Source organism: Meleagris gallopavo, chromosome 2 (genome assembly GCF_000146605.3).
Source record: "Meleagris gallopavo isolate NT-WF06-2002-E0010 breed Aviagen turkey brand Nicholas breeding stock chromosome 2, Turkey_5.1, whole genome shotgun sequence".
Classification (NCBI taxonomy): domain Eukaryota; kingdom Metazoa; phylum Chordata; class Aves; order Galliformes; family Phasianidae; genus Meleagris; species Meleagris gallopavo.
In genome coordinates this window covers 3,196,246-3,218,979 of record NC_015012.2, presented here as the reverse complement: position 1 = coordinate 3,218,979, position 22,734 = coordinate 3,196,246, and the positions used below count along the sequence as shown (strand labels likewise).

General features: G+C 37.8%; 2 protein-coding genes across 2 annotated transcripts in view; both read left to right on the top strand.

Annotated features, from left to right (window-relative positions):
* The window catches only part of LOC100539746 (protocadherin Fat 4-like), a 34,032-nt gene extending 12,614 nt beyond the window's left edge, over positions 1 to 21,418 (top strand). The window contains exons 16-36 of the mRNA XM_010706369.3: positions 31 to 288; positions 582 to 680; positions 787 to 959; positions 1,887 to 2,035; positions 2,845 to 3,152; positions 3,667 to 3,936; positions 4,375 to 4,512; positions 5,081 to 5,294; positions 6,181 to 6,339; positions 7,468 to 7,619; positions 8,688 to 8,856; positions 11,129 to 11,337; positions 12,979 to 13,158; positions 13,556 to 13,775; positions 15,058 to 15,194; positions 15,885 to 16,028; positions 17,990 to 18,234; positions 18,737 to 18,846; positions 19,534 to 19,668; positions 20,366 to 20,502; positions 21,155 to 21,418. Coding sequence (XP_010704671.1) covers positions 31 to 288; positions 582 to 680; positions 787 to 959; positions 1,887 to 2,035; positions 2,845 to 3,152; positions 3,667 to 3,936; positions 4,375 to 4,512; positions 5,081 to 5,294; positions 6,181 to 6,339; positions 7,468 to 7,619; positions 8,688 to 8,856; positions 11,129 to 11,337; positions 12,979 to 13,158; positions 13,556 to 13,775; positions 15,058 to 15,194; positions 15,885 to 16,028; positions 17,990 to 18,234; positions 18,737 to 18,846; positions 19,534 to 19,668; positions 20,366 to 20,502; positions 21,155 to 21,403 — 3,855 coding nt within the window. The 3' untranslated portion in view covers positions 21,404 to 21,418. The remainder of the gene's footprint in view (positions 1 to 30; positions 289 to 581; positions 681 to 786; positions 960 to 1,886; positions 2,036 to 2,844; positions 3,153 to 3,666; positions 3,937 to 4,374; positions 4,513 to 5,080; positions 5,295 to 6,180; positions 6,340 to 7,467; positions 7,620 to 8,687; positions 8,857 to 11,128; positions 11,338 to 12,978; positions 13,159 to 13,555; positions 13,776 to 15,057; positions 15,195 to 15,884; positions 16,029 to 17,989; positions 18,235 to 18,736; positions 18,847 to 19,533; positions 19,669 to 20,365; positions 20,503 to 21,154) is intronic.
* Positions 21,419 to 21,662: 244 nt separating this feature from the next.
* The window catches only part of KIAA1841 (KIAA1841 ortholog), a 13,131-nt gene continuing 12,059 nt past the window's right edge, over positions 21,663 to 22,734 (top strand). Inside the window, exon 1 of the mRNA XM_019613467.2 lies at positions 21,663 to 21,744. Within this exon, the coding sequence (XP_019469012.1) occupies positions 21,663 to 21,744 (82 nt within the window). The remainder of the gene's footprint in view (positions 21,745 to 22,734) is intronic.

The following is a 22,734-nucleotide window of genomic DNA, read 5'->3' as shown; positions in this document are numbered from 1 at the left end:
AGACAATTCTATTTTTGTTTCCCTTGGCAGGTATGGGCAGTTGATGCTGAAAAGGATGGTCTTAATTCAAGTTGCTTGTTTCACATCACAGTTTTAGATGTCAATGATAATAACCCTGAATTTCAGATGCAGTCTTACAGTTTTGCAGTCCTAGAGGGAGATTACAGGTTGGGTGCTCCTCCTGTAGTTGGACATGTAACTGCTACTGATTTGGATGAGGGAGATAATGCACGAATTTCTTATCACTTATCATCTGAGGATGGGGATAACCCATATGTCATCCAGCAGGTAAGGGTTTGGAAACTCTGAAAAGGAAACTGCTTTTCAGCTAGTTACTTGACATAGTTATCCTCATCAGGTAAAAAGAATAGGCAGTAATTGTTCTCGTATATGTGAAACCAAAACCAAGTCACAGACAAGTTTGGAATTATAAGCCCAGGTCCAGAAGCTAAGACTTACTGATCATACATTGCTTTTGTCCAAAGGAGAACAGAGGATTTAAATCCTTCATGTCCTTTGAGAATGTGGTTTGCAAGAGTTATCAAAATGCTCCATGTATTGAACTGTACTACTTTCTTTAGGATGGAACCATTTTGGTTAATGGCTATGTAGATCGTGAAACCAAAGAGAAATATGAACTGCTGTTGGTGGCATCTGATAATGGAATGCCTCAAAGGCAGGTAATGTAGAGGATCACATTACGCTTTGTTGCAACGTCCTTTTATTAACAAAAATTCAGTATTTGTGCATTTTCTGAGTCACGATTTTCTCCTGTCATCACACCAGAATTTCACATACATCAGCATTCAAGTATTAGATGTGAATGATAATGTTCCTCTGTTTACAAAAATGCACTACTTGGCCAGCATACATGTAGCAACAGCAAAAGAAGGAGCGTTTGTACTATCAGTGTCTGCTACTGACCTTGACATCGGGAACAATTCTGTTATTTCATACAGGTAACTTTCTAGGAGGTTAATAAGTATCTTTTATTAAAGAAACAAAAGGGTGTTTTTATTTTCTCACAAAGTACTTTTACTGGTGACCTAAAGATAAGACCTTTTACAAATGCTTTAATCTATAATGATTTTTAAACTTAGCAAAGAGGAGATGTATTAATTTGTGTTTTATTAACTTTTCAAATCAGGAGTACACCATTAAAAAAATAAAATAAAAAAACATTTAGAAGATAACATCAAGAACTGAAAGTCAAGGTTTATTTCCACTTCTAAAATTTTATATAGACATGTTGGAATTTGAGTAGAAAGCAAATGAATCTCCAAGAATGAGATATTTTTATACATATTCTTTTTATACATATTCTGTTTCCTGAGACAGGAAAATATAGATTAGGAAGTCCTTAAGATGAATGAGTCAGAAAACTATGGGTGTTTAAAAATAGGGTCTTGAGAGAGAGGAGTTTTATCTGTGAGATGGCATTCTACCTTAAACATATACTTGTTCTTGTGAGCAATCCAGTTACCCACGAGAGTGTGCAGAAACTAGGATCTGCAGTCTTCAAGTGAAAGTCACCTCTTCTTCTTACATTGCAGAATATGCAGCTGAGTGTACAGTGTCTGCTTCTTATTTGTGGGAAGATCAAAGTCTTGAGATCTAATGGGAAGTGAAAGCATGAATTCTCACTTTCTTCAATGTGGAAGATGTGCTAGGGAATAAAAAGGCAGATAGACCTAGGTTAATGTTGCTAGAGTATGTTTCTTAGGCATTCTTTTTAATATTTATAAATAAATTCTATTTATTGGTTCTATTTATATTTACAAATAAATACTATTTGTTTGTTGCTTGTTACAAAAGTAATCAGGGGAATCAGGGGATACTTCCTGTGTCATTAACATGAATATTATACTAATTTTTCTTGAAAATAGCCTAGAGAACTATTCTGATATTTTCCATATAAGTAACCATACTGGAGAGATCATCCTCATCAGTAGCTTGGCCCACGTCACAGCTGATACGGTTGTTACACTGACGGTTATTGCTGCTGACCATGGAGTTCCTCAGCTTGCATCAAATGGTAAATTATGTTTTCACCTTCTGCTTTTCTTTCTTCCCACATAAATGTAATCTTTACAAACAATGAAATCAAAGCTAATTAGTGTTAGAATTCATGTTATGTTTCAGCAGTAATGAAAACTTGCTTTTTACTCTTTGATTTCCTCCCAGGTGATCTTATAAACAGGGAGCTTAGTTGAATAATCCTGATCTGGATAGCACAATAGTGCTTCTAGTATTAAAAAAATAAAAAATACTGTGTCAAATGTGTTTTCTCTATTTTCTTAGATGTAGAAACATTTAAATTAGCAAACATATTTTAGCTCTTTCAAAAAAATATTTAATAATGTTTTCCATGTATTTTTAGGAAATATTTTTGATTTTTTTTGTGACCAAAAGGAACCACTGATTTTCTTAAAATAAGATGAGAAATCTAAGTAGAATTTGAACTCATTGGGTTTTATGGCTGACACTTTTCTTTTGTTACAATATAATTTAGAGGAAAAAAAAATATCAAATCCTGTGAAGTCCTTGCTTTTCCTTCCTACTTACTGAGGCAGCACTACTGTAATCAGTAAGTGTGGTTGCTCTGGAACTCCACTCAAGCATGAAAGGTTACGTATAGAAGTCACTATATCTTGTGTATTGTATGTTATTCCTCTTTGCTACTGACTTTTATTTTCTTTTTGCTACTGTTTCCTACATGCCAGTTTCTGTCAATTTCTATGACTGCCCCAAAAAATTAGGGAAATAGGGTGCAGGACATGATTATTTCACCAGCAGCTTTGTTATTTTAGTACTTCTAACATTTGAATAATTTTCCCTCATTAGTCTCTGTTACTGTCTACCTGCTGGTAAATGACACTGGCTTCGGACTGGCTTTTGAAAGCTCCAGCTACGAGTTCAGCATTCCAGAAGAGGAACCTGCTAGGACTGTTGTTGGCTCTGTGAAGGCACTGACTGGAAGCATAGCCATACAAGTAGCATACTTTCTGAGATCACATACTGACAAGTTCACTATTAGTGACCAAGGAGACATTGTGACTCTTGCCACGCTAGATCGAGAAGATGATGACCTATACAGCATCGTGGTAGAAGCTGTTGATTCTGTGGTGCCACCCAACACAGCTATTGCTTTGGTACAGTGTGTTGCATTTTTAATCATCAGTTTTTAAAACCACTAGAACATTAAATGAAAAAAAAAAGTCTAGATAAGTGTCATTGGTTATGTAAGAATGAGTATTTCAAGAGACTTGTTGAATTTAATTTCCATTTCTCCTGAGGAAGTACTACAATCTTGACATCTTCTCAAACTGCATCACTTCCAGAGTGTTCCTCTATGAAGACTCATAACTGAAGAAACTGGTGAACACTGAAACTGATTCTGTGCATAGTTTTGCTAAAAAGCCCCAAATTATTAATTCTGCTCATCTCTTCCGGTTAAAGTAGTTTATCTTGTAACAATTGAGGATTAAAAAAAAATAGAATTGCTGAGATGCTGAGGTTGTGGAAATGTCCAAATGCTGAAGTTAGGAACCCTCTTTGTTATTTTTTTTTGTTTCTTTGTTTTCTATAAACTTTTGTAGACTGAAATGAAAATGTTCTCCTTTGGATACTGTTTCTACAATCAAGTTTGTTTGTTTTTAAATGCAGGTAACCGTGAGAGTAAGTGACATCAACGACAATCCTCCAGTTTTCTCAAAATCGATTCAAACAAAACTATCTCTTCCTGAGAATGCGGCTCCTCTAGATCTGGGAACATTTTCTGCTACTGATCTGGATATAGGAGATAATGCATTTATAAGCTATTATTTGCAAGATGATTTTGCTGGAATGTTCCATATTAACACTTCCACAGGCAAGCTAATGACAGGAACATCCTTAGACAGAGAAACAATGGAGAATTATGAGCTGAAAATAATAGTAAGTTGAAAAATTTGTTGCAAGTTTGCAAAATTCTCAAGATAAAACTGAAAAATACTGAGTAAATAAAAAAAAAATCTTAGTCTTCATGAATTCCATTAAAATTCATTCGTTTTTTGGTTGTTATATTTTTCACTGAGAACTTTGTTTCCTGCTGTTAAATTTTTACTAATGAATAGTAGTTTTTCCAGCACCTGCCATTGTGTCTCAGCGTGTTTTAAGGAATCCTTTACAGCTAATTAAACTACTGAGCAAAGCGAGAAACTCTTAGAAGGTATTCAGATCAGCGTTAGATTCAGATCAGAGTTAGACCAATATAATTGAGTGATTACTGACCCAGCAGGAAGTTTCCAGAGACAAAGATTCCTTTTTGAATTTTTATTTTGAAATAAGTTTATATCTACGTAATGCTGTATTTAATAACTTGTTTCTTCACAGGCCACTGACTCTGGCAAACCACCACTATCTACAAGCTTAGCTCTAAGCATTGCTGTAGAAGATGTAAACGACAACCCACCTGTGCTCTCCCAGGAGTTGTACTCAGTGATTGTAAAAGAGAATGATCCTCCACATGTGGTGCGTGGCATTAAGAGTGTTCTTCTGCAGTAGTGTTATGTAATCTTGGAATTGGTGTGATGATGATTGTGCATTGGTGAATGCCTGTTGAGTCTATAGAGTCGTAAAATCAGTGTGTATTCATTTTATGTGACAGTGGACTGCCTATTCCACTTGATCTCTCTTAAGTTATCTTTGTGCCCCTCTCCCTGCCCCTCCTACCCCCAGTTGTGGCGCTGCACTGTATAGGTCTGATTTTCAAAGGGCCTACAGGCATCCTGTTGAAAGCCTGCTAGGTCATGTACCTAGTATCCCCTTGTTCTGTCTTCACTTAATATATCGATTTCTGGCTCCATATTTGCCTTGTGGATGCGAAGTAATGATTGGTTGGAATCAAGGAAAGTGGTAACACCCTAGATTATGACATCTGTTACTTGATCTGCTATATGCTGTGTCAGTATTCTAGCTGTGCAATTAAAGGTTTTGTGAGTAATTCAGACAGTAAACACGATACAGTTAAATATTTGTGCATATGCTTTGCCATTCTCTTCATTCCAATATAAATGCTTTTTTTTTTTCCTAAATTTAGATTTTAAGCATAACAGCCACAGACAAAGACACCGGGTACAATGCCATTATTCATTACACTATTATTGAAGAGACTTCATTTCATGTTGGAGAATTTTCTGGAGCTATTTCAACAGTGCAACCTCTGGACTATGAAAGCTGTGCCCATTATACATTTACACTAAAAGCTTTCAATCCTGGTGAGCCCCATCTCCAAGATGCAGCAAACATTACAGGTAGCTCTAATTTATTACAAAAAAATTTCCTTCATTTCTCTTTCAGCATATGTAATTATAATGTACAAAGGTAGTCCTCAGAATTAACACATTCAGCTAAAATAAATTATTAGAACTGATTGTGATCTTTTAATTATGGCCAGATGAAATTTTTCTCAAAAAATGTTTAACTGCTTTGTCAGAAAGGAAGCTTTTTTTCATACTGTATAATCAATAGATATACAGACGGTGTGTGTGTGTATATATATATATATATCCAGGAGCTTGGCTAATATAATTTATATTGGAGTAATGAGAGAAAGATGAGAGAAAGTCACTCATCCTGTCCTGGGCTCGCGAGATGAACTCCGATGGAGCGAATCTCCAGAGAGATCCTTCTCCTAGAGCTCTTAAATGGCTCTAGGAGAGGTGCAGCCAGGCTCCACCCCTTCCTACAGCACAGGTGATTTGCCTTCACCTGTGCTCCCGTGACTGACTCATTGCTCACCTCAGGTGATCAATCAGAGGTTCAGGCCGTGATTCAGCAGCCCCATACACATACACATTGACATTCCTTATTCCTTTATTCCTTTTTTGAGATGAGAGAGACACAGGATAGAGCACAAGGAGACAATGAGGTGATATTATTCATGACAGATAGTAGTGACAACGTGCTAGCCAGAAGTGAAGTCATTATGAGGAAAATATTTTCTGAACAGTAAAGAATTTAATCCACAAAGGGCAGCTGTTTTGAAGTTCAGAAAACAAAGTTGCTGTTTTCTTTATGTTGAAAGAATATAAACTCAATACAGAGGAACTGTGGAGACTTATATGAGCTGAAGCAATAGCCTGTAACTTCTTAAGTGAAATTCACACTTACACTCAGATGCGGACCTTCTTTTCTTAGTTATTGTGGAAGATGTTAATGAAGAAGGACCCATGTTTGATAAGCCCTCGTATTTCCAGATCCTTCCAGACAATTCTACAGCTGGTACATTGGTGGTAGATATTGATGCAAGAGATGAAAGTAAAGGTTATGATGAAGGCATTTTCTACAATATTACAGGTATGTTAGGAAAAGCCTCATGGGTGTTTATTACTAGAATGCATGTGTACTACCAAACTATTAATGTTTTTGTGGCGCTAAGACCCTGAAAGGTACAACAAAACTGCATCTTGAAGAATTACATTCAAAATTGATAGAAATGTATGTGAGAGACAAATGTTTTAAACTATTTATGCATAAAGCTGACTTTTTAAGAGAGATTATGCTGTTGTATCATCTAAAAACTGATCAAAATAATGGCTTCTAGTGAATGTTTACTACAGAAACAAAGAAGGATATTCTTGTCCTGGAGTAGTAATTGGGAATTTTAGGCTTCACTTACAACATTGCCTTGAATATGAATCCTAATGAAAAGTTGGATACACCAGGCACATTTGTGTGGTATTGACATGTGGTAGTATATCTGAGCTCCAGCAGTTATACCACATAATTGCATCTACCATACCTATATGGTGTCTATAGTTGTCACGCATCAAATATGCATTGTAATCTTTAACCAAATACCTGGAAGATTCAATGCCAACATGCTCAGCTCATGGCACTATGACACTGATAAGATGTTCCAGGCTTTTGTGACTGGAGACAAGGTTCTGTCTCTCTTCCTATACCTAAGATGAGATTACTGAGAAAATGGAGCTAAACTCCTCACTGAGGTGAAGATTTAATGACAGAAGAATTAGATATCATTGCCACAAGTAGAAGCAAAAGTTTCTGACTGCCATCATAACAATAAGGGAAAAAAACTCATCTGTGAATATAAGAGAGAAAAAAGTTCTCTATGAAGATAACTGAGCAGTGGAACAAACTGTCCTGAGAGGCCACCCTTGGAGGCTTCCATCACCATCACTAGGCTGGTTAAAGTCCTAAGCAATATACTATGATTTCATCCAAGATCTTGCTTTGAGTGAGAGATTGGACTAGATGCTTCACAAGGGCCCTTCCAACTGAAAGGACTCTGTGACACAAATGCAAAATCAGGGGAGACTTCGTACTGCATCTATATGTGTTTCAAATAACATACAGAGCAGGTTTTCAACTCAAGTCTTCCTAATCTTGGGCATATAATTCAGTCACTGGTCTCTGCTGGCTCTGTTGAATATTTCCAACATTTGTTTTTTCCCTCTTCAGATGGAAACTCAGAACGCCTCTTTAATCTTTCCAGTACCTCAGGAGTACTCACATTAACAAGAGACTTAAACAAACAGACTTTCCCCCTGTATTATTCCTTGGCAGTCACTGCTACGGATTCAGGTCTGCCACCACTTTCAACTTCTGTAAAGGTACTAAAATTCTTACTTTAGTGTCTACTTACAAAGTTTATTCATTCACCAAACTGCTTTATTCTAAACTGAGTTTAACTACAGGTAACAGGTATTAGTGAGACAAAAGTGTGCAAGGAGGAGTTGGAATGTCAGCACTGCATGTCTGTTTCGGGAACAGGATACACTGTGATAGCATTTAAAAAGTTATGCTGCTATAGCAGTTGCTTGGTACATTCTCTGTTTTGTATTGTTTTGATCATTCCACTTCAGAAAAGATGCAAGAAAGACAGAGGCTTTGGACTGTGGGGAAAGAAGTGTAGAGGAATTGGAAACCTCTGTGCAAGATCAAGAGTGGGACAGTCGGAAGGTACATAGTGGAAGTGTGATATAATAAACAGGAGACAGCAAATAAGGTGTCCCTGTTTATTTTCTCATGGTATGAGAAATAAATGCATTTTAAAATGAGGAGTGAGAAATTGAAATATGACAAAGGAAATATTTTTTACACAGTGATATTTTTTTACTGTCTGTAATCTTTTGCCACTACGTATCCCAGATCAGCAAAATTCAAGAAAAAGTAGAAATGCATAAGGATAAAGACAGAAAATTATATTCAACAGAACCTAAAACAGTTAGAAGCCTATGTTCTTCAGAGCACCGTACAGCAGCTGGCTGGCATTTAGAATGAAACTGTCCATATTGTTGTGAACTAGAGGCATTATTTACAGCCTTGCACAATTTTTCATAAAATCAATTATAACCATTCCTGTTCTGATTGTGCATATACAGTGGAATAATTTGTTACAAATCCTCTTTCTGAAAGCTGTTAAGCCAAAAAAAGTCTCTTGAAATTGTGAGAAACTATATATGAGGAATCCCACTCTGTATTTAGGAAAAAAATGAGCTGAAACTAAACTGGTGAGATTGCTGGCTATTTCCTTTTTTTTTCTTTTTTTTAACATTTTTCACTAATGTACGGGTACTAATATGTCAAACTCAGCATGCAGTAATCCTAGGATTTTTCTTACTGAAAAAGTTCCAGACTTCTGTTGTGTAATGTGTGTGGTCATGTCTTCTTTCCTGCAGGTGTCAGTAACTATAGCTCCCACCAACATTTCATTCCCAGTGTTCTCTGAAGCAGTCTATCAGCCTGCACCTCTGAGTGAGAAAACGCTGCCAGATACGTTTGTTGTACAGATCACTGTGTTGTATAAGGTCCCTGTGATATACAGCATCGTGTCTGGAGATGAAAAGGGTAAGCTTTTCACACAAAATAACGAGGAAAAAGATGTGTTCCTGAACCCTGCATCCCTAAACCTCTAGATGGGGATCAGGGCAATAAGTCCCACCCTCCCCCCCTACTATAAGGGCAGAGCAAGTCTGAGACCACCTCATGAGACCAAATGCATACAAGTCTATGGGGCCAGATGGTGTGCATCTCAGGGTTCTGAAGGAGCTGGCTGAGGAGGTTGCTGAGCTGCTCTCCATAGTATTTGAAAAGTCATGGCTGTCAGGTGAGGTCCTGGATGACTGGATGGCCATGTCACTTTCATTTATAAGAAAGGGAGCAAGGAGGACCCGGGGAACTACAGACTGGTGAGTTTCACCTCTGTGCCTGGGAAGATCATGGAACAGATCCTCTTGGATGACATGCTTGATCACATGAGGAATGAGTGTGTGATCTGAGACAGCTAATATGGCTTCACTAGAGGAAGGACATGCCTAACCAATCTGGTGGGCTTCTATGAGCTTGACAGGCTGGAAAGGTGGGCCCATGTGAACCTAATGAGGTTCAACACAGCAAAGTGCAAGGTTTGGCACTTGGGCTGGAGGAATCCCAGGTATACATACATACAGACCAGAATGAGAAATCCTTGAGAGTAGCACTGCAGAGAAGGACCTGGGGGTCCTGGTGAATGAAAAACCAGCAGCACAGCAGTGTGCTCTTGCAGCTCAGAAAGCAAACGGTATCCTGGGGTCCATCAGAAGAGGGGTGGCCAGCAGGGACAGGGAGGTGATTGTCACTCTCTACTCTGCCCTCATGAGGCCCCATCTGCAGTACTGTGTCCAGGTCTGGGGCCCCCAATACAAGAAAGACAAGGAGCTCTTGGAGAGGACCACAAAGTGTTTAGAGGGCTGGAGCACCTCCCCTACAAAGACAGGCTGAGGGAGCTGGGCTTGTTCAGCTTGGAGAAAAGAAGGGGTGACTTCATTGCAGCCTTCCAGTACCTACAGGGAACCTATAAACAGGATGGGAGTCAACTCTTTGAAAGGATAGATAACAGCAGGACAAGGGGAAATGGTTTTAAGTTGCAGGAGGGAAGATTTAGGTTGGCTATTGGGGGGAAGCTCTTTACTATGAGAGTGGTGAGGTTCTGGAACAGACTTGCAAAGAGAGGCTATAGATGCCCCGTTTTGGAGGTGTTCAAGGCCAGACTGGATGGGGCCCTGGGCAACCTGGTCTAGTGTTAAATGTGGAGGTCAATGGCCCTGCCTGTGGCGGGGAGGTTGGAGCTTGGTGATCCTTGAGGTCCCTTCCAACCCAAGCCATTCTGTGATTCTGCCTTAAACAGAAATACTGTTGCAAAACGCTTCACATTTTGCATTTTTTTTTTTTTTGTGGTTGTTGTTTTTTGTTTTTATCTCAGTTCTACAGCCATGAACATTTAATGTATATCAACCAGATCTATAAATTCAGTATGGAGCAAGTGTTCAGGATGGCAAGTGAATTTTTGCCAGATTATTTACAGTCACATGGTGCAGATCTGACTGCACTAGCTGTACAGGGCTTTTTTTGACTGCTACGTGAGGATCAGATGGTACCTATCAGGCATACAGGTACAGTGACTGGAGAGAGAATACCTAAATCAGCATAAAGCCTTCTGGCTGGAGCACAAACCTGCCAACCAACTAACCAACCAAATAAACTTCATCTAACTCAGCAGCGTTTTTTAAGTATGAATGTGTAAAACAGGCTTCCATAGCATAAAGGGGATTGGTACTTAGTGCTATGTTTTGTTTTGTTTTTTAACTAATCTTAAACTAATAGAGCTAATTTTGCTAAATCAAATGTAGCCACTTTGCATTTATCTTACTGTAAAGTTTTTGAAGTTGTTGTTCCCTAGAAGTTGTCAAGAGACTCTAATAAATGCAGAATCCCTCATCTTCAGTCACAACAGGAATTCATAATGAATAAAATAACTGCTTGCTGAAGCAAGAACAAATAATCTCTGATCTTTCAGAGAAAGGTGAAGATCACCTGAACAGAAAGTGGTGCAGTGAACTTCTCCTCATTGGTTTGCGTACTGACTTATTTAGTTATTAGTTTTTGTTAACTATAGACCTGGATTTAGCTGATATTCTTATAAATTCATGCGTAATTTTTTTTGTTGTTGTTTTTCTTGGAAGGATACCATAACCTATGATAAGATATATAAATTACATATAGCTTACATTGAAGGCTTTCTATCTTCAGTTTTAACTAACAAAATCAGAGCAACTTCTTTTTCTTTGCTTGTTTTTAATAGGATATTTCATTATCGATCCATCCACTGGTATCATAAGAACGGGAAAGAAATTAACAGTGGAAGATTTTCCATTCTTTTTCAATGTGAGAGCAACAGATTCATCTACTGCTAGCATATACAATGAAGTTTCTGTGTATGTGGAAGTCGTTGATGAAAATGATTTCCCTCCAGTTTTCACATCCTCTCTACTGGAACAACGGCTGGAAGAGGTAAGAAAACATTATCCAAACTGAATCATAAAAAGGAATCCTCAAAATAGTAATGAAAACAAATAATAAACTCTTATGTTGAGTGTATAAGTAAACATCATGGAACTAACAGGCTTTGTGTTCTACCATATGATGTTTTAAAGTTTATTTCAACCTGAAAATCCTAATATGTAGAGAATGGTCTAGAAGTGAGGACAAACTGAAGAAAAAGTGAATGTTTTATTAATAAAGGACTCCACGGCAGAAAAAAAACGCCAGCCATTCCTATCTTGCGTTTCTATATATCATTTGCATTTACAATCTGATTCTCTCTTAGCTTTTTGTAAGGGAGCCTTGAGAAAAGAAGACTGAGTGGGAATCTTATTAATGTTTATAAATATCTCAAGTGTGAGAGACAAGGGGATATGTCCAACCTCTTTTCAGTGGTCTGTGGGGACAGGACAGGGGGAAATGGCTGTAAACTGGAGCATAGGAAGTTCTGCATCAATATGCAAAAGAACCTCTTCATGGTGAGGGTGATGGAGCACTGTAACAGGCTGCCCAGAGAGGTTGTGGAGTCGTCTTCTCTGGAGATATTTCAAGACCCACCTGGTTGCTTACCTGTGCACCCTGCTTTAGGGAGCTGCTTTGTAGGGGGGTTGGACTTGATGATCTCTGGCGGTCCCTTCCAATCCATACAACTCTGTGTGATTCTGTGGAGCTTCTTGCATGGAAGTAACAGAAACAAGTCTCTATTTTTGCACACATCTCTCATGCAAGCAGATCTGCTATGATCCGCCACTAAGTGGTGGCAGAAAGCAAGTCAGTCTGTGGCTATTATGTTACAGTGGTCTGCAGTGGAAGTCACGGCATTTAGCTATGCATAAGGATCTAAGTTACATCTCACTCTTCAACTCTTTCTGCACTTTAATCTGCTTCCAACTTAAAACAACAACAACAAATAAACAAAAAATCCAGCACACTGATGAGGTTTATGTTTCAGGTAGCACATACCTTTGAGATTACCAGCCGATTCAGAATGTTGTCCTTAACAATCACAACTCATTTGAAATCTGGTCAATTTCTAATGTTTAACTAAATCTACATTTAATTATTATGCCTACTTTTAATATTCCCAGTTACTTCAATGTAGAAGAGTTGGAATCAAATTGCCAAACCTTAAAAATGGATTTCCATATGAAATATTTACAGAGAAAAATGGTTGGATGCAGAATTGGATCAAATTACTTTAGATCAAGTTTCAAATGGCCCTAAAACTAAAATGCTGATATTTACTGCCAATCTTAATGCAAATAACATTTTTTAAAGGGAAGAACTAGATCATTTATTAAAAAAATAAAATTATTAGCCAATTAATGTTCAGGCAGAAAAATGACTTCAAAGTTTGAGAACATCTCTGTAGTTTCAAAGGAGTAGAGATTATTAATTATTAGTAATTCCTTAACAGCAAGTCAAATGCTTGAGATCAACATCTGATGGGTTTTAAAAGGTGGTGATATTTTTTTCTGAAGAAAAGACATGGACTGATTAAATAGTTCTATTCTTCAGTATATGCAGTGTCTGTTTCCCCCCTTTGACATATTTCAAGAAATTGCAGCTAACCAAAGTCTATGAGAGCCTCAATTTGTTTTCCATTAACAGAATTTGCCTGCTACCCAGATTGTCCACCTGGTAGCTCAGGATAACGATACAGGTAGAAATGGTGTCCTAACATACAGCATTCTCAGTGGAGATGGAACAAAATTCCGGATAGATGAAACAACTGGAATTCTTTATTCCACTGTCTCCTTTGATTATGAAGAGGAACCTACAGAGTACCAGGTTTGCTTTTGTTTTCTTAAAGCTTGTATTCAGAACATTTTAATTTTTTCCCTGGGTATTTGATGACTTCTTTTAATTAGCTTGATATTGAAAAGGGGCTGGAGACAAGACGATGGTTAATCTTCTTCTCTACTGTTGCTGCTACTGCTAGATATTTTTCGTCATTTTATTTTGTTTCAAGCAAAAAAAAAATGGTGAATTTTTTGGTTGTATAAAAAAGGTCATCTTATGTCAATCAGCTACTCCTGAAGTTTTCAGTAACCATTCTGAAGTGATTTCAGAATTCAAATTTACATTTCTAAGAATACTCTGAAGTTTAAAACTCATCCAGATTTTTTAATCGTAATACAAGTATCCATTTATATGGTTTCATTTCCAATAATCATGTTACTTATAGGTTGTAATATATGCTGAAGATGATGGAATCCCTGAGAAGAAAAGGGGTTACTGCACAGTTGTCGTAAAGATCACTGATGTTAACGACTGGCCACCTGTGTTTAATCCAGTGACTCCATTCAGTGTAAACGAAAATGTGGATGTGGAATTCATAGTTGGAAAAGTCACAGCAACAGACAGAGACACAGGAGACAATGCTTTTGTTCTTTATAGCCTTACAGGTAACTAGGGGTTCTCTTGCTACACTGGAAGAACTGTCATGTTGTTGTGTACACTGCTAACAGCATATATAGCCTTATACGTGTTAGCTCCTAACTCTTCTCTACGTAAACAAAGAAGGTTCACTTTCACCAGCTTTACTATTTTAATAATTTATGCCCACATAGCTTTCAATATATTGAATAGCTTTCTTTGCAGAAACTACAATTGTTCTAACTGCTATTAAATTAAGCCTCTCTTTAGCTTGTTGACTGTGATCATTTTGCAGCTACTAGATGCATCACAAGTGTGTCGGGAACAGATATACAACCATGGACTGTTGGAGAGCTGTCTTCTTCACCCTTGTGCTGGACTCCTTTACCTCTGCAATAGAAGTAGCACAACAAGCAGCACCTCCTCTGATACCTTAGATTTCTGCACAAGCTATTAATGTATATTGCCTCTAATTTCATTTTAAATTAGTGTGCCAGATTGTGAACTGCAGCAGCAGAGAGCTCTGGTTTGTGCTTCCTATCACATTTAACTATGGTAGCTGCTGGGATCAAGGTTGAGAAGAGAACCTCTTTTGCCACTACATTTAATGTGACAAAGATGGTGATATAGTGCCTGCGGGCACTATAAGTTTCTGTTGTTGTTTGTACCATCAAGAGTAGTGTGGATATAGTTTTTAGGATCTTTTATTTCCAATATGCATACAAACTTTGAAGCAGTTTTGGACAAGAGTAGCCAGTAAAAATCACTGCCACATCTTTTGGCAGTGACAATTTGATTTCTCTTTACACCTATGTGCTACTTAGTCCACCTTCCTTAGAGCCTGAATAAATTCAGTGACATCTCTTCTTATAGAATTTAGCAGGTAGGTGCACTGCTTTGTTACAGTACTGATGGCTATTGCAACAGGCAAATGAGACTTAACACACAGGTCAGAGGACTGCAAAAGAGCCTGGGAACACCTCTGACCTCCACTAGTCTCAAAGAGATATGCAGGCTTAGAGGAGTGTCTTTCTAGAGATGTACTCCATGACTCCATTGTAGCCCATCATCATTTGCATGCCTCAAAAGCTATTACTTTATGATTGAGGTGGATGTATCTGCAGAACTCATTAACCCATTCTGTTGGCTCACCGTTCAAATTCCAATCAATCTTTTATGTTTTTCTGGTACATCATCTACAGAATAGTTTTCATGAGCTCAAGACACAAGTAAATGTATAATAAACTACCATTTTAAATGCTACATTTCTAAGATATATTCATTAATAACATTGCTTTGATTGTATCTCAGGTGGTGGTGGAGAAATATTTGAAATAGATGCAATACTTGGGAACATTATGATAAAGAACTCTCCAGACTATGAAAATGTGAATAAGTATACCCTTACAGTGAATGCAGTCAACAATAAATCTGCCCCTTTCTATCAGGTAAAAATATTGCTGTAACGAACTGTGACACTTCCAGTCAGAGGAGATTTGAAATAGTGGGAGGAACATTTATCAGAGACATTTATTGTGCAAAATATATTAGTCACCCAGTCATGTTTAGGGTCAGATTTTTGCCACCAATATCCATTCTGAAGAAATGAAATAATTGAAATAATTTATAATCAGGCAGGGTAGAATTTGACCCTAAATTGTTTGCTGAGTAACCTGTGCTGGGAAGAGGAATTCTTGCCTGTTGCTTTTAGTTAGAACTAGAAGTACTGTGTTAATTTTTCATGGCAGGAAAAGCAATTTTCAGTAGATTGTTCCAATTCTGCTCTCTTTCTCTTGTTTGAAAAGTTATTACACAATCAACAGAACTACAAAATCTGTATTTCCATTATCAGCCGCAACAGTAGGACACAGAACCTCCTATACGTATCCTATTCTTACTCATTCTGAAAGCTTCCAAAAAGTAGAATCCTAATGCAAGTATGAATTCCTATATCTTTTGTATTAAAATCTTGTTATGATCTCTGATTTGAAGCTGACAAAATTAAACATTACCTGTTCTTCTACTACAGCATTCTTAAAATCTTATTTATAATTTTTGTTACATAAGCAAGTAATAAAATATTGCTAAATAAAACATTCTAAATATTCTAAGATTCTCTAAACTATTTTGTTTTCTAGGCAACTACTAATGTCACTGTTCTAGTGATTGATGTGAATGATAATGCTCCAGTATTTGTTCAGAATTCCTATTCCGCTTCTATAAACATGATTAATCCAGTAGGTGCTCATGTCATAACTGTGCATGCTACTGACAAAGATCAGGTAACTACTCATGTTTGATTTTGACACTGCTTTAAGTTGCAGCCTGAATATACTTTTCTTTGTTCTTTAGGCATGAAATACCAACTGTAGCAGAAAGCGAATCGTAATTTACTACCAGTGTTGGGAATTGGAAGTTAGGATTTTGCTATTTCTGCTCTGACAACGACGTGCTCCCTATTTTTGGGCATATTTCTTCAGCTTTATTTGCCCCAGCTTTCCCCCTTATTATGTGGAGTTGTACTAGTCTTTCAAAAGTACACAAGAGCATAAGCAATTTAATCAGTGTGAAATTATCTGAATTTCTGTAATGGAGGATTCTCTGAAAACTAAACAACATGGATCTGACTTGAAAATATAAATGTATGCTCATCAAATGCCTCTGAAGAGTGGTACTCTAGCTCATTCTCTTTGTCTCCATTGTTTAAAGTAATTTTGTTTGACTGACTGACTTTGCCAGTACTGCATCTACTGTATCCACCAGGGTTGTATCCAGGTAACAGGAGATAAATCAGTCAGTTAGATCACCATGACATCAATATTAATTATGTCACTTAAAAGACAAAACATCTAGAAGTGACAGCAGAACACAAATACCAGCTACATTCCTAATATTTCATGCGTCATTTTGGTTAAAAATATCTGTAGTTGTAATATATTTGCTGCAATAATCAAAAGACCCTTTTTGCTATTTGGTATTATTTTATATAAAAAATGAAAATGCTTATGAAAGTTGCCATACTGAGAACCCTGCACTGAGACCTAATGAAATTCTCATTTTCAGATGTGTCTGGTGATCCGCTCTGCATCCTTTCAGAATTCTGGGGCATGGCCCAGCAATGAAGGCTTTGGCTCTAGTAATTCTACAGATTACATAGTGACAGTAGATGCATGTGCCAGGATTTGATCCTAGTTCTGGGGAGCTATGGAAGAAATACAGAGTAAAGCTTAAGGTTTGACTGAGGAAAACAAAGTGCACAGAGCTACATTAAGTCCAGCTCTCGTGTGGATGTAGGCAGGCAGGAATAGGGCTTACACACACAGCAGCAAGGAGGCTGCAACTCTCCTAAAGGTGCCAGAAGGATCTGTGGGACCTTAGTTTATTCTTGTTGACACTGCTCCTTCAGGGGACTCTTGGGTGTCCCCTCACTACAAATTTAATATTTTTTTTCTTTTAGAGACCTTTTCCCACACTTTTGTTGTATAACTGGCAAACTGCTTCTGTATTTTCTTCCATTTTGTGTTTCTATTAACACCCGTCCTAACATTGAAACTGCAAGTTTCCATTTTCCAAATAAATTGTCTAGAGCCATTAAGACCTTGTAACATCTCTTGTTTCAGTGTGTCCTACCCTTTAAAATGTACTCACAATGCATGTAGTTTTCTTTACTATTGATAGAGAAATTTTTCTCCCACAAATTCATTCTTACTACTTTTATTTTTTTGGTAATATGTAAATACAGTTCTCAATACATCTGACAGTGTGAACAAAGCTTTATGGCACCAGAGGAAAATGAACACACTTTGACAGACAGGGAATCTGAAGTGCATTGTCCCAAGTCACACAGGGAATCTAGAAGGAAAAAAATCTTCACTTATCAATATCCTCCTCTACTTAAAATCTAACTTAGATGTTCTAAGTTATGAATTTCGATTACAAAACTATTGAGGTAGCATTTTTATTTATATATAGCTTTTGAAGCATCAAAGGCAATAGAGGGGAGGAAACGGCGTGATGCTGATGACTCTGTCCATCGGCTGCAGCTGCTCTTGTGTTACAACTTAACTGTGAATTATCTATTAGTCCTGATTATTGCTATATGATTAAAATGCCTCTGAAAGTCTATCAGCTTAGGCAAGGAAATATTGAGATTTCAGGGAGCCTGTGATAAGGGACTAGAATCTCTGAAATAACACGGTCCTGCAAGCTTTAGTGACATAAAATTGTGTTCCTTTCATTGCAGGGGCAAAATGGCCTTATTGAATACTACATTATCCCAGATCTAAACTTCAGTGTATTCTTCTTGATAGAAGATGAGAGTGAGGGGAAAATAATAACAACTGGAAACCTGTCTAGATTTGAAGAGATTCATTTAACAGTGATGGCAAAGGACAAAGGTTCTCCATCTTTAAATGGCACTGCTGTGATTACTCTTAATGTGACTGATAACCGTCCATTTGTTCCTCATTTTATTGAGAACAAAATTAGGTGAGTTTTATAACTAGCACATATTCACCAGGTAATTGAACACACAGTAAAAAAAGTTGAAAGTTGAAGACAACTACTCTAGCGTATCCCTCTCACTACTAGACAGGCCTTTATTTCTTCTTCTCCTTCTTCCTTTTTTTTTTTAAATAATATTAAAAGTCCAGGAAGTCCTGCTATGTATGTTGGTAGTTCTGGGAGCATGATGCAAGGCATCACATTTCATTTCTTTACCATGCAGCTTATACAAGCCAAAGTCCTTTTCCTCTTGCATGCTAGTAAAACCATTTTCCTTAGGCTTTACTCAAGGGTAAGCAAATTTCTGGCTAAAAAAGTAGGGCTTAGACTGATCTCTGAAGGCCACTGATCTCTAGCAAATAGCTAAAAGGGCCCAAGATAGGATTATTCATGAAGACCTTGCTATTAAGGATTTTCAAAGCCTGTCAGTGCAACTGCTGCTGGAAAGTTTAACATTAATTTATCATTTATTTATTTTTTATGCTAGCATTTCAGTTGTGGAAAACACAGGAGTGGATCATTCAATTTACACTTTTGCTGTGGCCGAAACTTCAGGAAAATCAATTGTTTACACAATTGTATCTGGCAATGAAAAAGGTGAGTGCTATTTCATTTCTGACTTAAAAGTTTACAGACTAACCTGTCTTTTGTATGGCAGATGCTGCTGTATTTAATTGAGAAGATGGAGATCAGAGATAAAAAATTGTCATTTCTTTTAATATATGAATAAATATGCACTGAACTTCTTTTAGGTCTCTTCAGTCTAACAGTTTGGTAACCTTTGGCTAAAAAGGTGTTTATTACCTACCAATAAATGGGTCCCTGTGGTAGTAAGATACAAAAAACTGTAGGCTAAGGAAACAAAACTGAAGTCCTCATTAGCAGGTAGCTCCCTCCCTGCCAATCACTTTCAGTCTATCATTTCTTTGTACTTGCACCTTTGTGAGGGCAATTAACCTTCAGATTTAGCAGCCGTGAGGTAACTCCATTTGTGCACACAAATAGGAATAAGTAAAAGCTAAGAAGGAACTTGGAAATCACATGTACCAAGAGACTGCAATTTTGTTTTCCAAAATTAGTTAGTTGCTCCTTTACATGTTTCTAAAGGTGCGTGTCAGGAATAAGACCTCAGCTATAGTGCCTCTGCTTTTCAGACAGTGTAGAGATGAATTTCACATTTTTAAGAGCAGAGGGCTCATAGAAGCATCCTAGGAGAAAATGAGATACAAAAGGTAGGAGAGCTATAGGTGATATAACAACGAAAGTGCGTGCTTTTACTTTCAGGTCATTTTAGATTGGATCCAAAGAGTGGTCAGCTGAATACAGCAATTAATTTGAACTATGAGGAAGCTTCTCAGTATGTGATTTTAGTAGAAGCAAATGAAAATGTTTCATCTGCTGCACAAGTCCAGTCTTCAGGTAACTTTCCTTCAAAGGACTTTTCAACTTGAATAAGAGCAATGAACACAGGACACTTTTTTTTGTCTTCTATATTTGCAACCAGTGATGGGAATTGAGATTCTTCTTAATCTGAGAAGTCTGGCAAGGAAAACAAAAAGTGGAATGTCAGGAAGGTCAATGCAGACCTTCTGCACAGTAACAGCAGCAGCCTCAGAAAAGAACTTAATACCTGAGCATTGGATTATTGGTCAGGTACAGCCAAGTGATCTCGAGGTTGATCGAGAAACAGGCTTCTCACTGCCTGTTCTTACCACAGCCCCAGAAGAAGTGAAATAGCTCCTCTTCACATTTCCCTGCTACATTCCCTTACTTTTCCCTCTTCCCCATGTACAGCATAGATACCACTGCAAAGCTACAGCCTTGCCCAGCCTCTTTATAAGTTGTGCTTTGTTGATGTTGCTGTTGTTGCAGACACAAGTCTGAGCAGTACCAGAAGCTGCCAGCCCCCCGGCACTGGCACAGTGCTTTTGCTGGATTCAAAAAAGCCCTAAAAAGAGCTTTTTGGACAGCCTTTTTGCTTTAGGTCCCTTACCCAGTACAGTCTTTTAGTGAGAACTATTGGTGATAGGTGGATGGTTGGACTGGATGATCTTGTAGGTCTTTTCCAAATTTCATGTTTCTGTAATACCAGAGATAACCTGTGTTTGCTTAACAGGTCTGTTTGCTCAAAATGTGGTGATGCTGACAATCGCAGTGCAGGATGTAAATGAAAAGCCAACATTTCTGAATAGCATGTACTCTGTTCTGATACCAAGCTCTGTGCCATACAAGTACCCAGTTATTACAGTTCAGGTAGAGTATCTTTCTGTGCTCTTCAGGAGGACACAAATCTTTTCAAATGTTGATTTTTTTTTTCAACTTGTTCAAATTGATTTAAAGGAGCTGTTAAATCTTCTTTCAAAAGTCGAATTCTGCTCATTTTGACCATAATACAGGTGAAGGATGGGGTGTTTAAGGGACTAGTCCATACCTGTCCTGCCAGTGGTTCTTTCAGAAGAGAGATGCAGTCTGTTCTGACTCATGCTGCTGCCTAGAGCTATGGGGCTTAAAGGATTACACACTGCACAGGCTACCATTCTCTCACTGATGCTGTTAACTGCTTTGTTATCTATCAAACTCAGATGGAAAATGGAGAAATTATTTTATCTTTCTGCCTAAGTTTCATGTTTCTCAGTTCCTGTAGTCTGCTTCCTTTATTCTTGCAGTTGTAGCATCTTCTCAGGCTCTCCGGGAAATGTATTTCCTCTTTTATACACTTGGTTTGATTCTGATAACTTGTGCCCCACTTTGTTAGTGCAAAGGGAAAAAATGTGACTATCCTTGAACAATCCAGTCTTCCAAAGAGAAACTGCAATTTTATGATCGAAGGGTAAGCACAGCCCAAAAGTCAAAAACTGTGCTTCAAAATTGCCTTTGCTTTTTTTTTTTAATTTTATAAAACCAGGCCACAGATCCAGATGCAGGAGGCAATGGACTTTTGACGTACAGCTTATTGAATTATCAAGAAGAATTTGATGTCAATGAAAATACAGGGCAGATTTATACAGTTTTTTTAACAAGAAGGGCTGGATCACTTTTTCTGGAACTCCAAGCTGCAGACCAAGGTGGACTCACAGCCCGCGCAACAGTCAATGTAAGGAAGAGTGCTATCTACAGTCCTAACTACTTTCTATGTCAAAACTCTATAAAATAAAGGCTAGGTTTGGTAATGACAAAAAAAAACAAAACAAAAAAACCAAAAACACAAAAACAACAAAAACCCACCCCAAAAACCAGTTAATATTAGACAATAAGACTATTGGGTATATACCAATACTCATTACATATGTTCAGGCCAGAATTATGAGGCTGTTCTTTCTTTTAATTTATAGAAATATCTTGACATGAAAATGGACTTTTAGAGGATATTTTTCTGCTTACAGACCAAATTAATCTCTTAATTAGCTCAGGCTATGGCTAAATCAAGATTTACCTCAACTTTGGAGCTGCTATCAGGCATTGCAATTTGGTACCACTTCCCTTCCTTCCTCCTTGGTGCAGTTTTTCCTAGACCATCCACTTTAGTAGTGCAAGAACCTCCATATGGCTACACAGCAGCTACACAGCATCTTATGTACATGTCCGAAACACAGATGCTCCAGCAAAGACTTGAAATATGAAACTAGTTAGATAATTGTCCTTTAAGTAGTTCTTTTATAATAAATGCAGATCACTGACAGGTATAACAGGAGATAGTGCAAAGAAATCTAGATGTTTCCACAGTTTATCCATGCTTAGTTTTGGAAATCTGTTTTTTTAATCACATATATGGAAATTTTGTACTGTATCCAGTTCTGGGCTCCCCAGTACAAAAAAGACAGGGATCTCTTGGAAAGAGTCCAGCGGAGGGCCACAAAGATGGTGAAGGGCCTGGAGCATCTCCCCTATGAAGAAAGGCTGAGTGAACTGGGTCTGTTTAGCCTTGAGAAAAGACGACTGAGAGGGGACCTGATCCAGGTTTATAAATATCTGAGGTGTGGCGGCCATAGTGGTGAGGCCAGTCTCTTTTCAGTGGTACGTGGAGACAGGACGAGGGGAAACGGACATCAGCTGCAGCACAGGAAGTTTCGCACGAATGTGCGTAAGAACTTCTTCACGGTGAGGTGACGGAGCACTGGAACAGGCTGCCCAGGGAGGTTGTGGAGTCTCCTTCTCTGGAGATATTCAAGTCTCGCTTGGACGCCTACCTGTGCGACCTGGTGTAGGGAACCTGCTTTGGCAGGGGGTTGGTCTCGATGATCTCTAGAGGTCCCTTCCAACCCCTACAATTCTGTGATTCTGTGAAATAGAATGTTTTCCCCAACACCTTGCTGACAAGCTTAGTAGATCTCTGTACTGGTTCAGTTACAATTTAATATATTCAACTTTTGAATTGCTTAGAATACTGTCTTAAAGACTTATTTCTCTTGAAATTAATGACATAAGAAATTGATTCTTAGCATTGCCATCAGAGATTTTTTTTTTTTTTTTTAAGTTTCTAGTCTT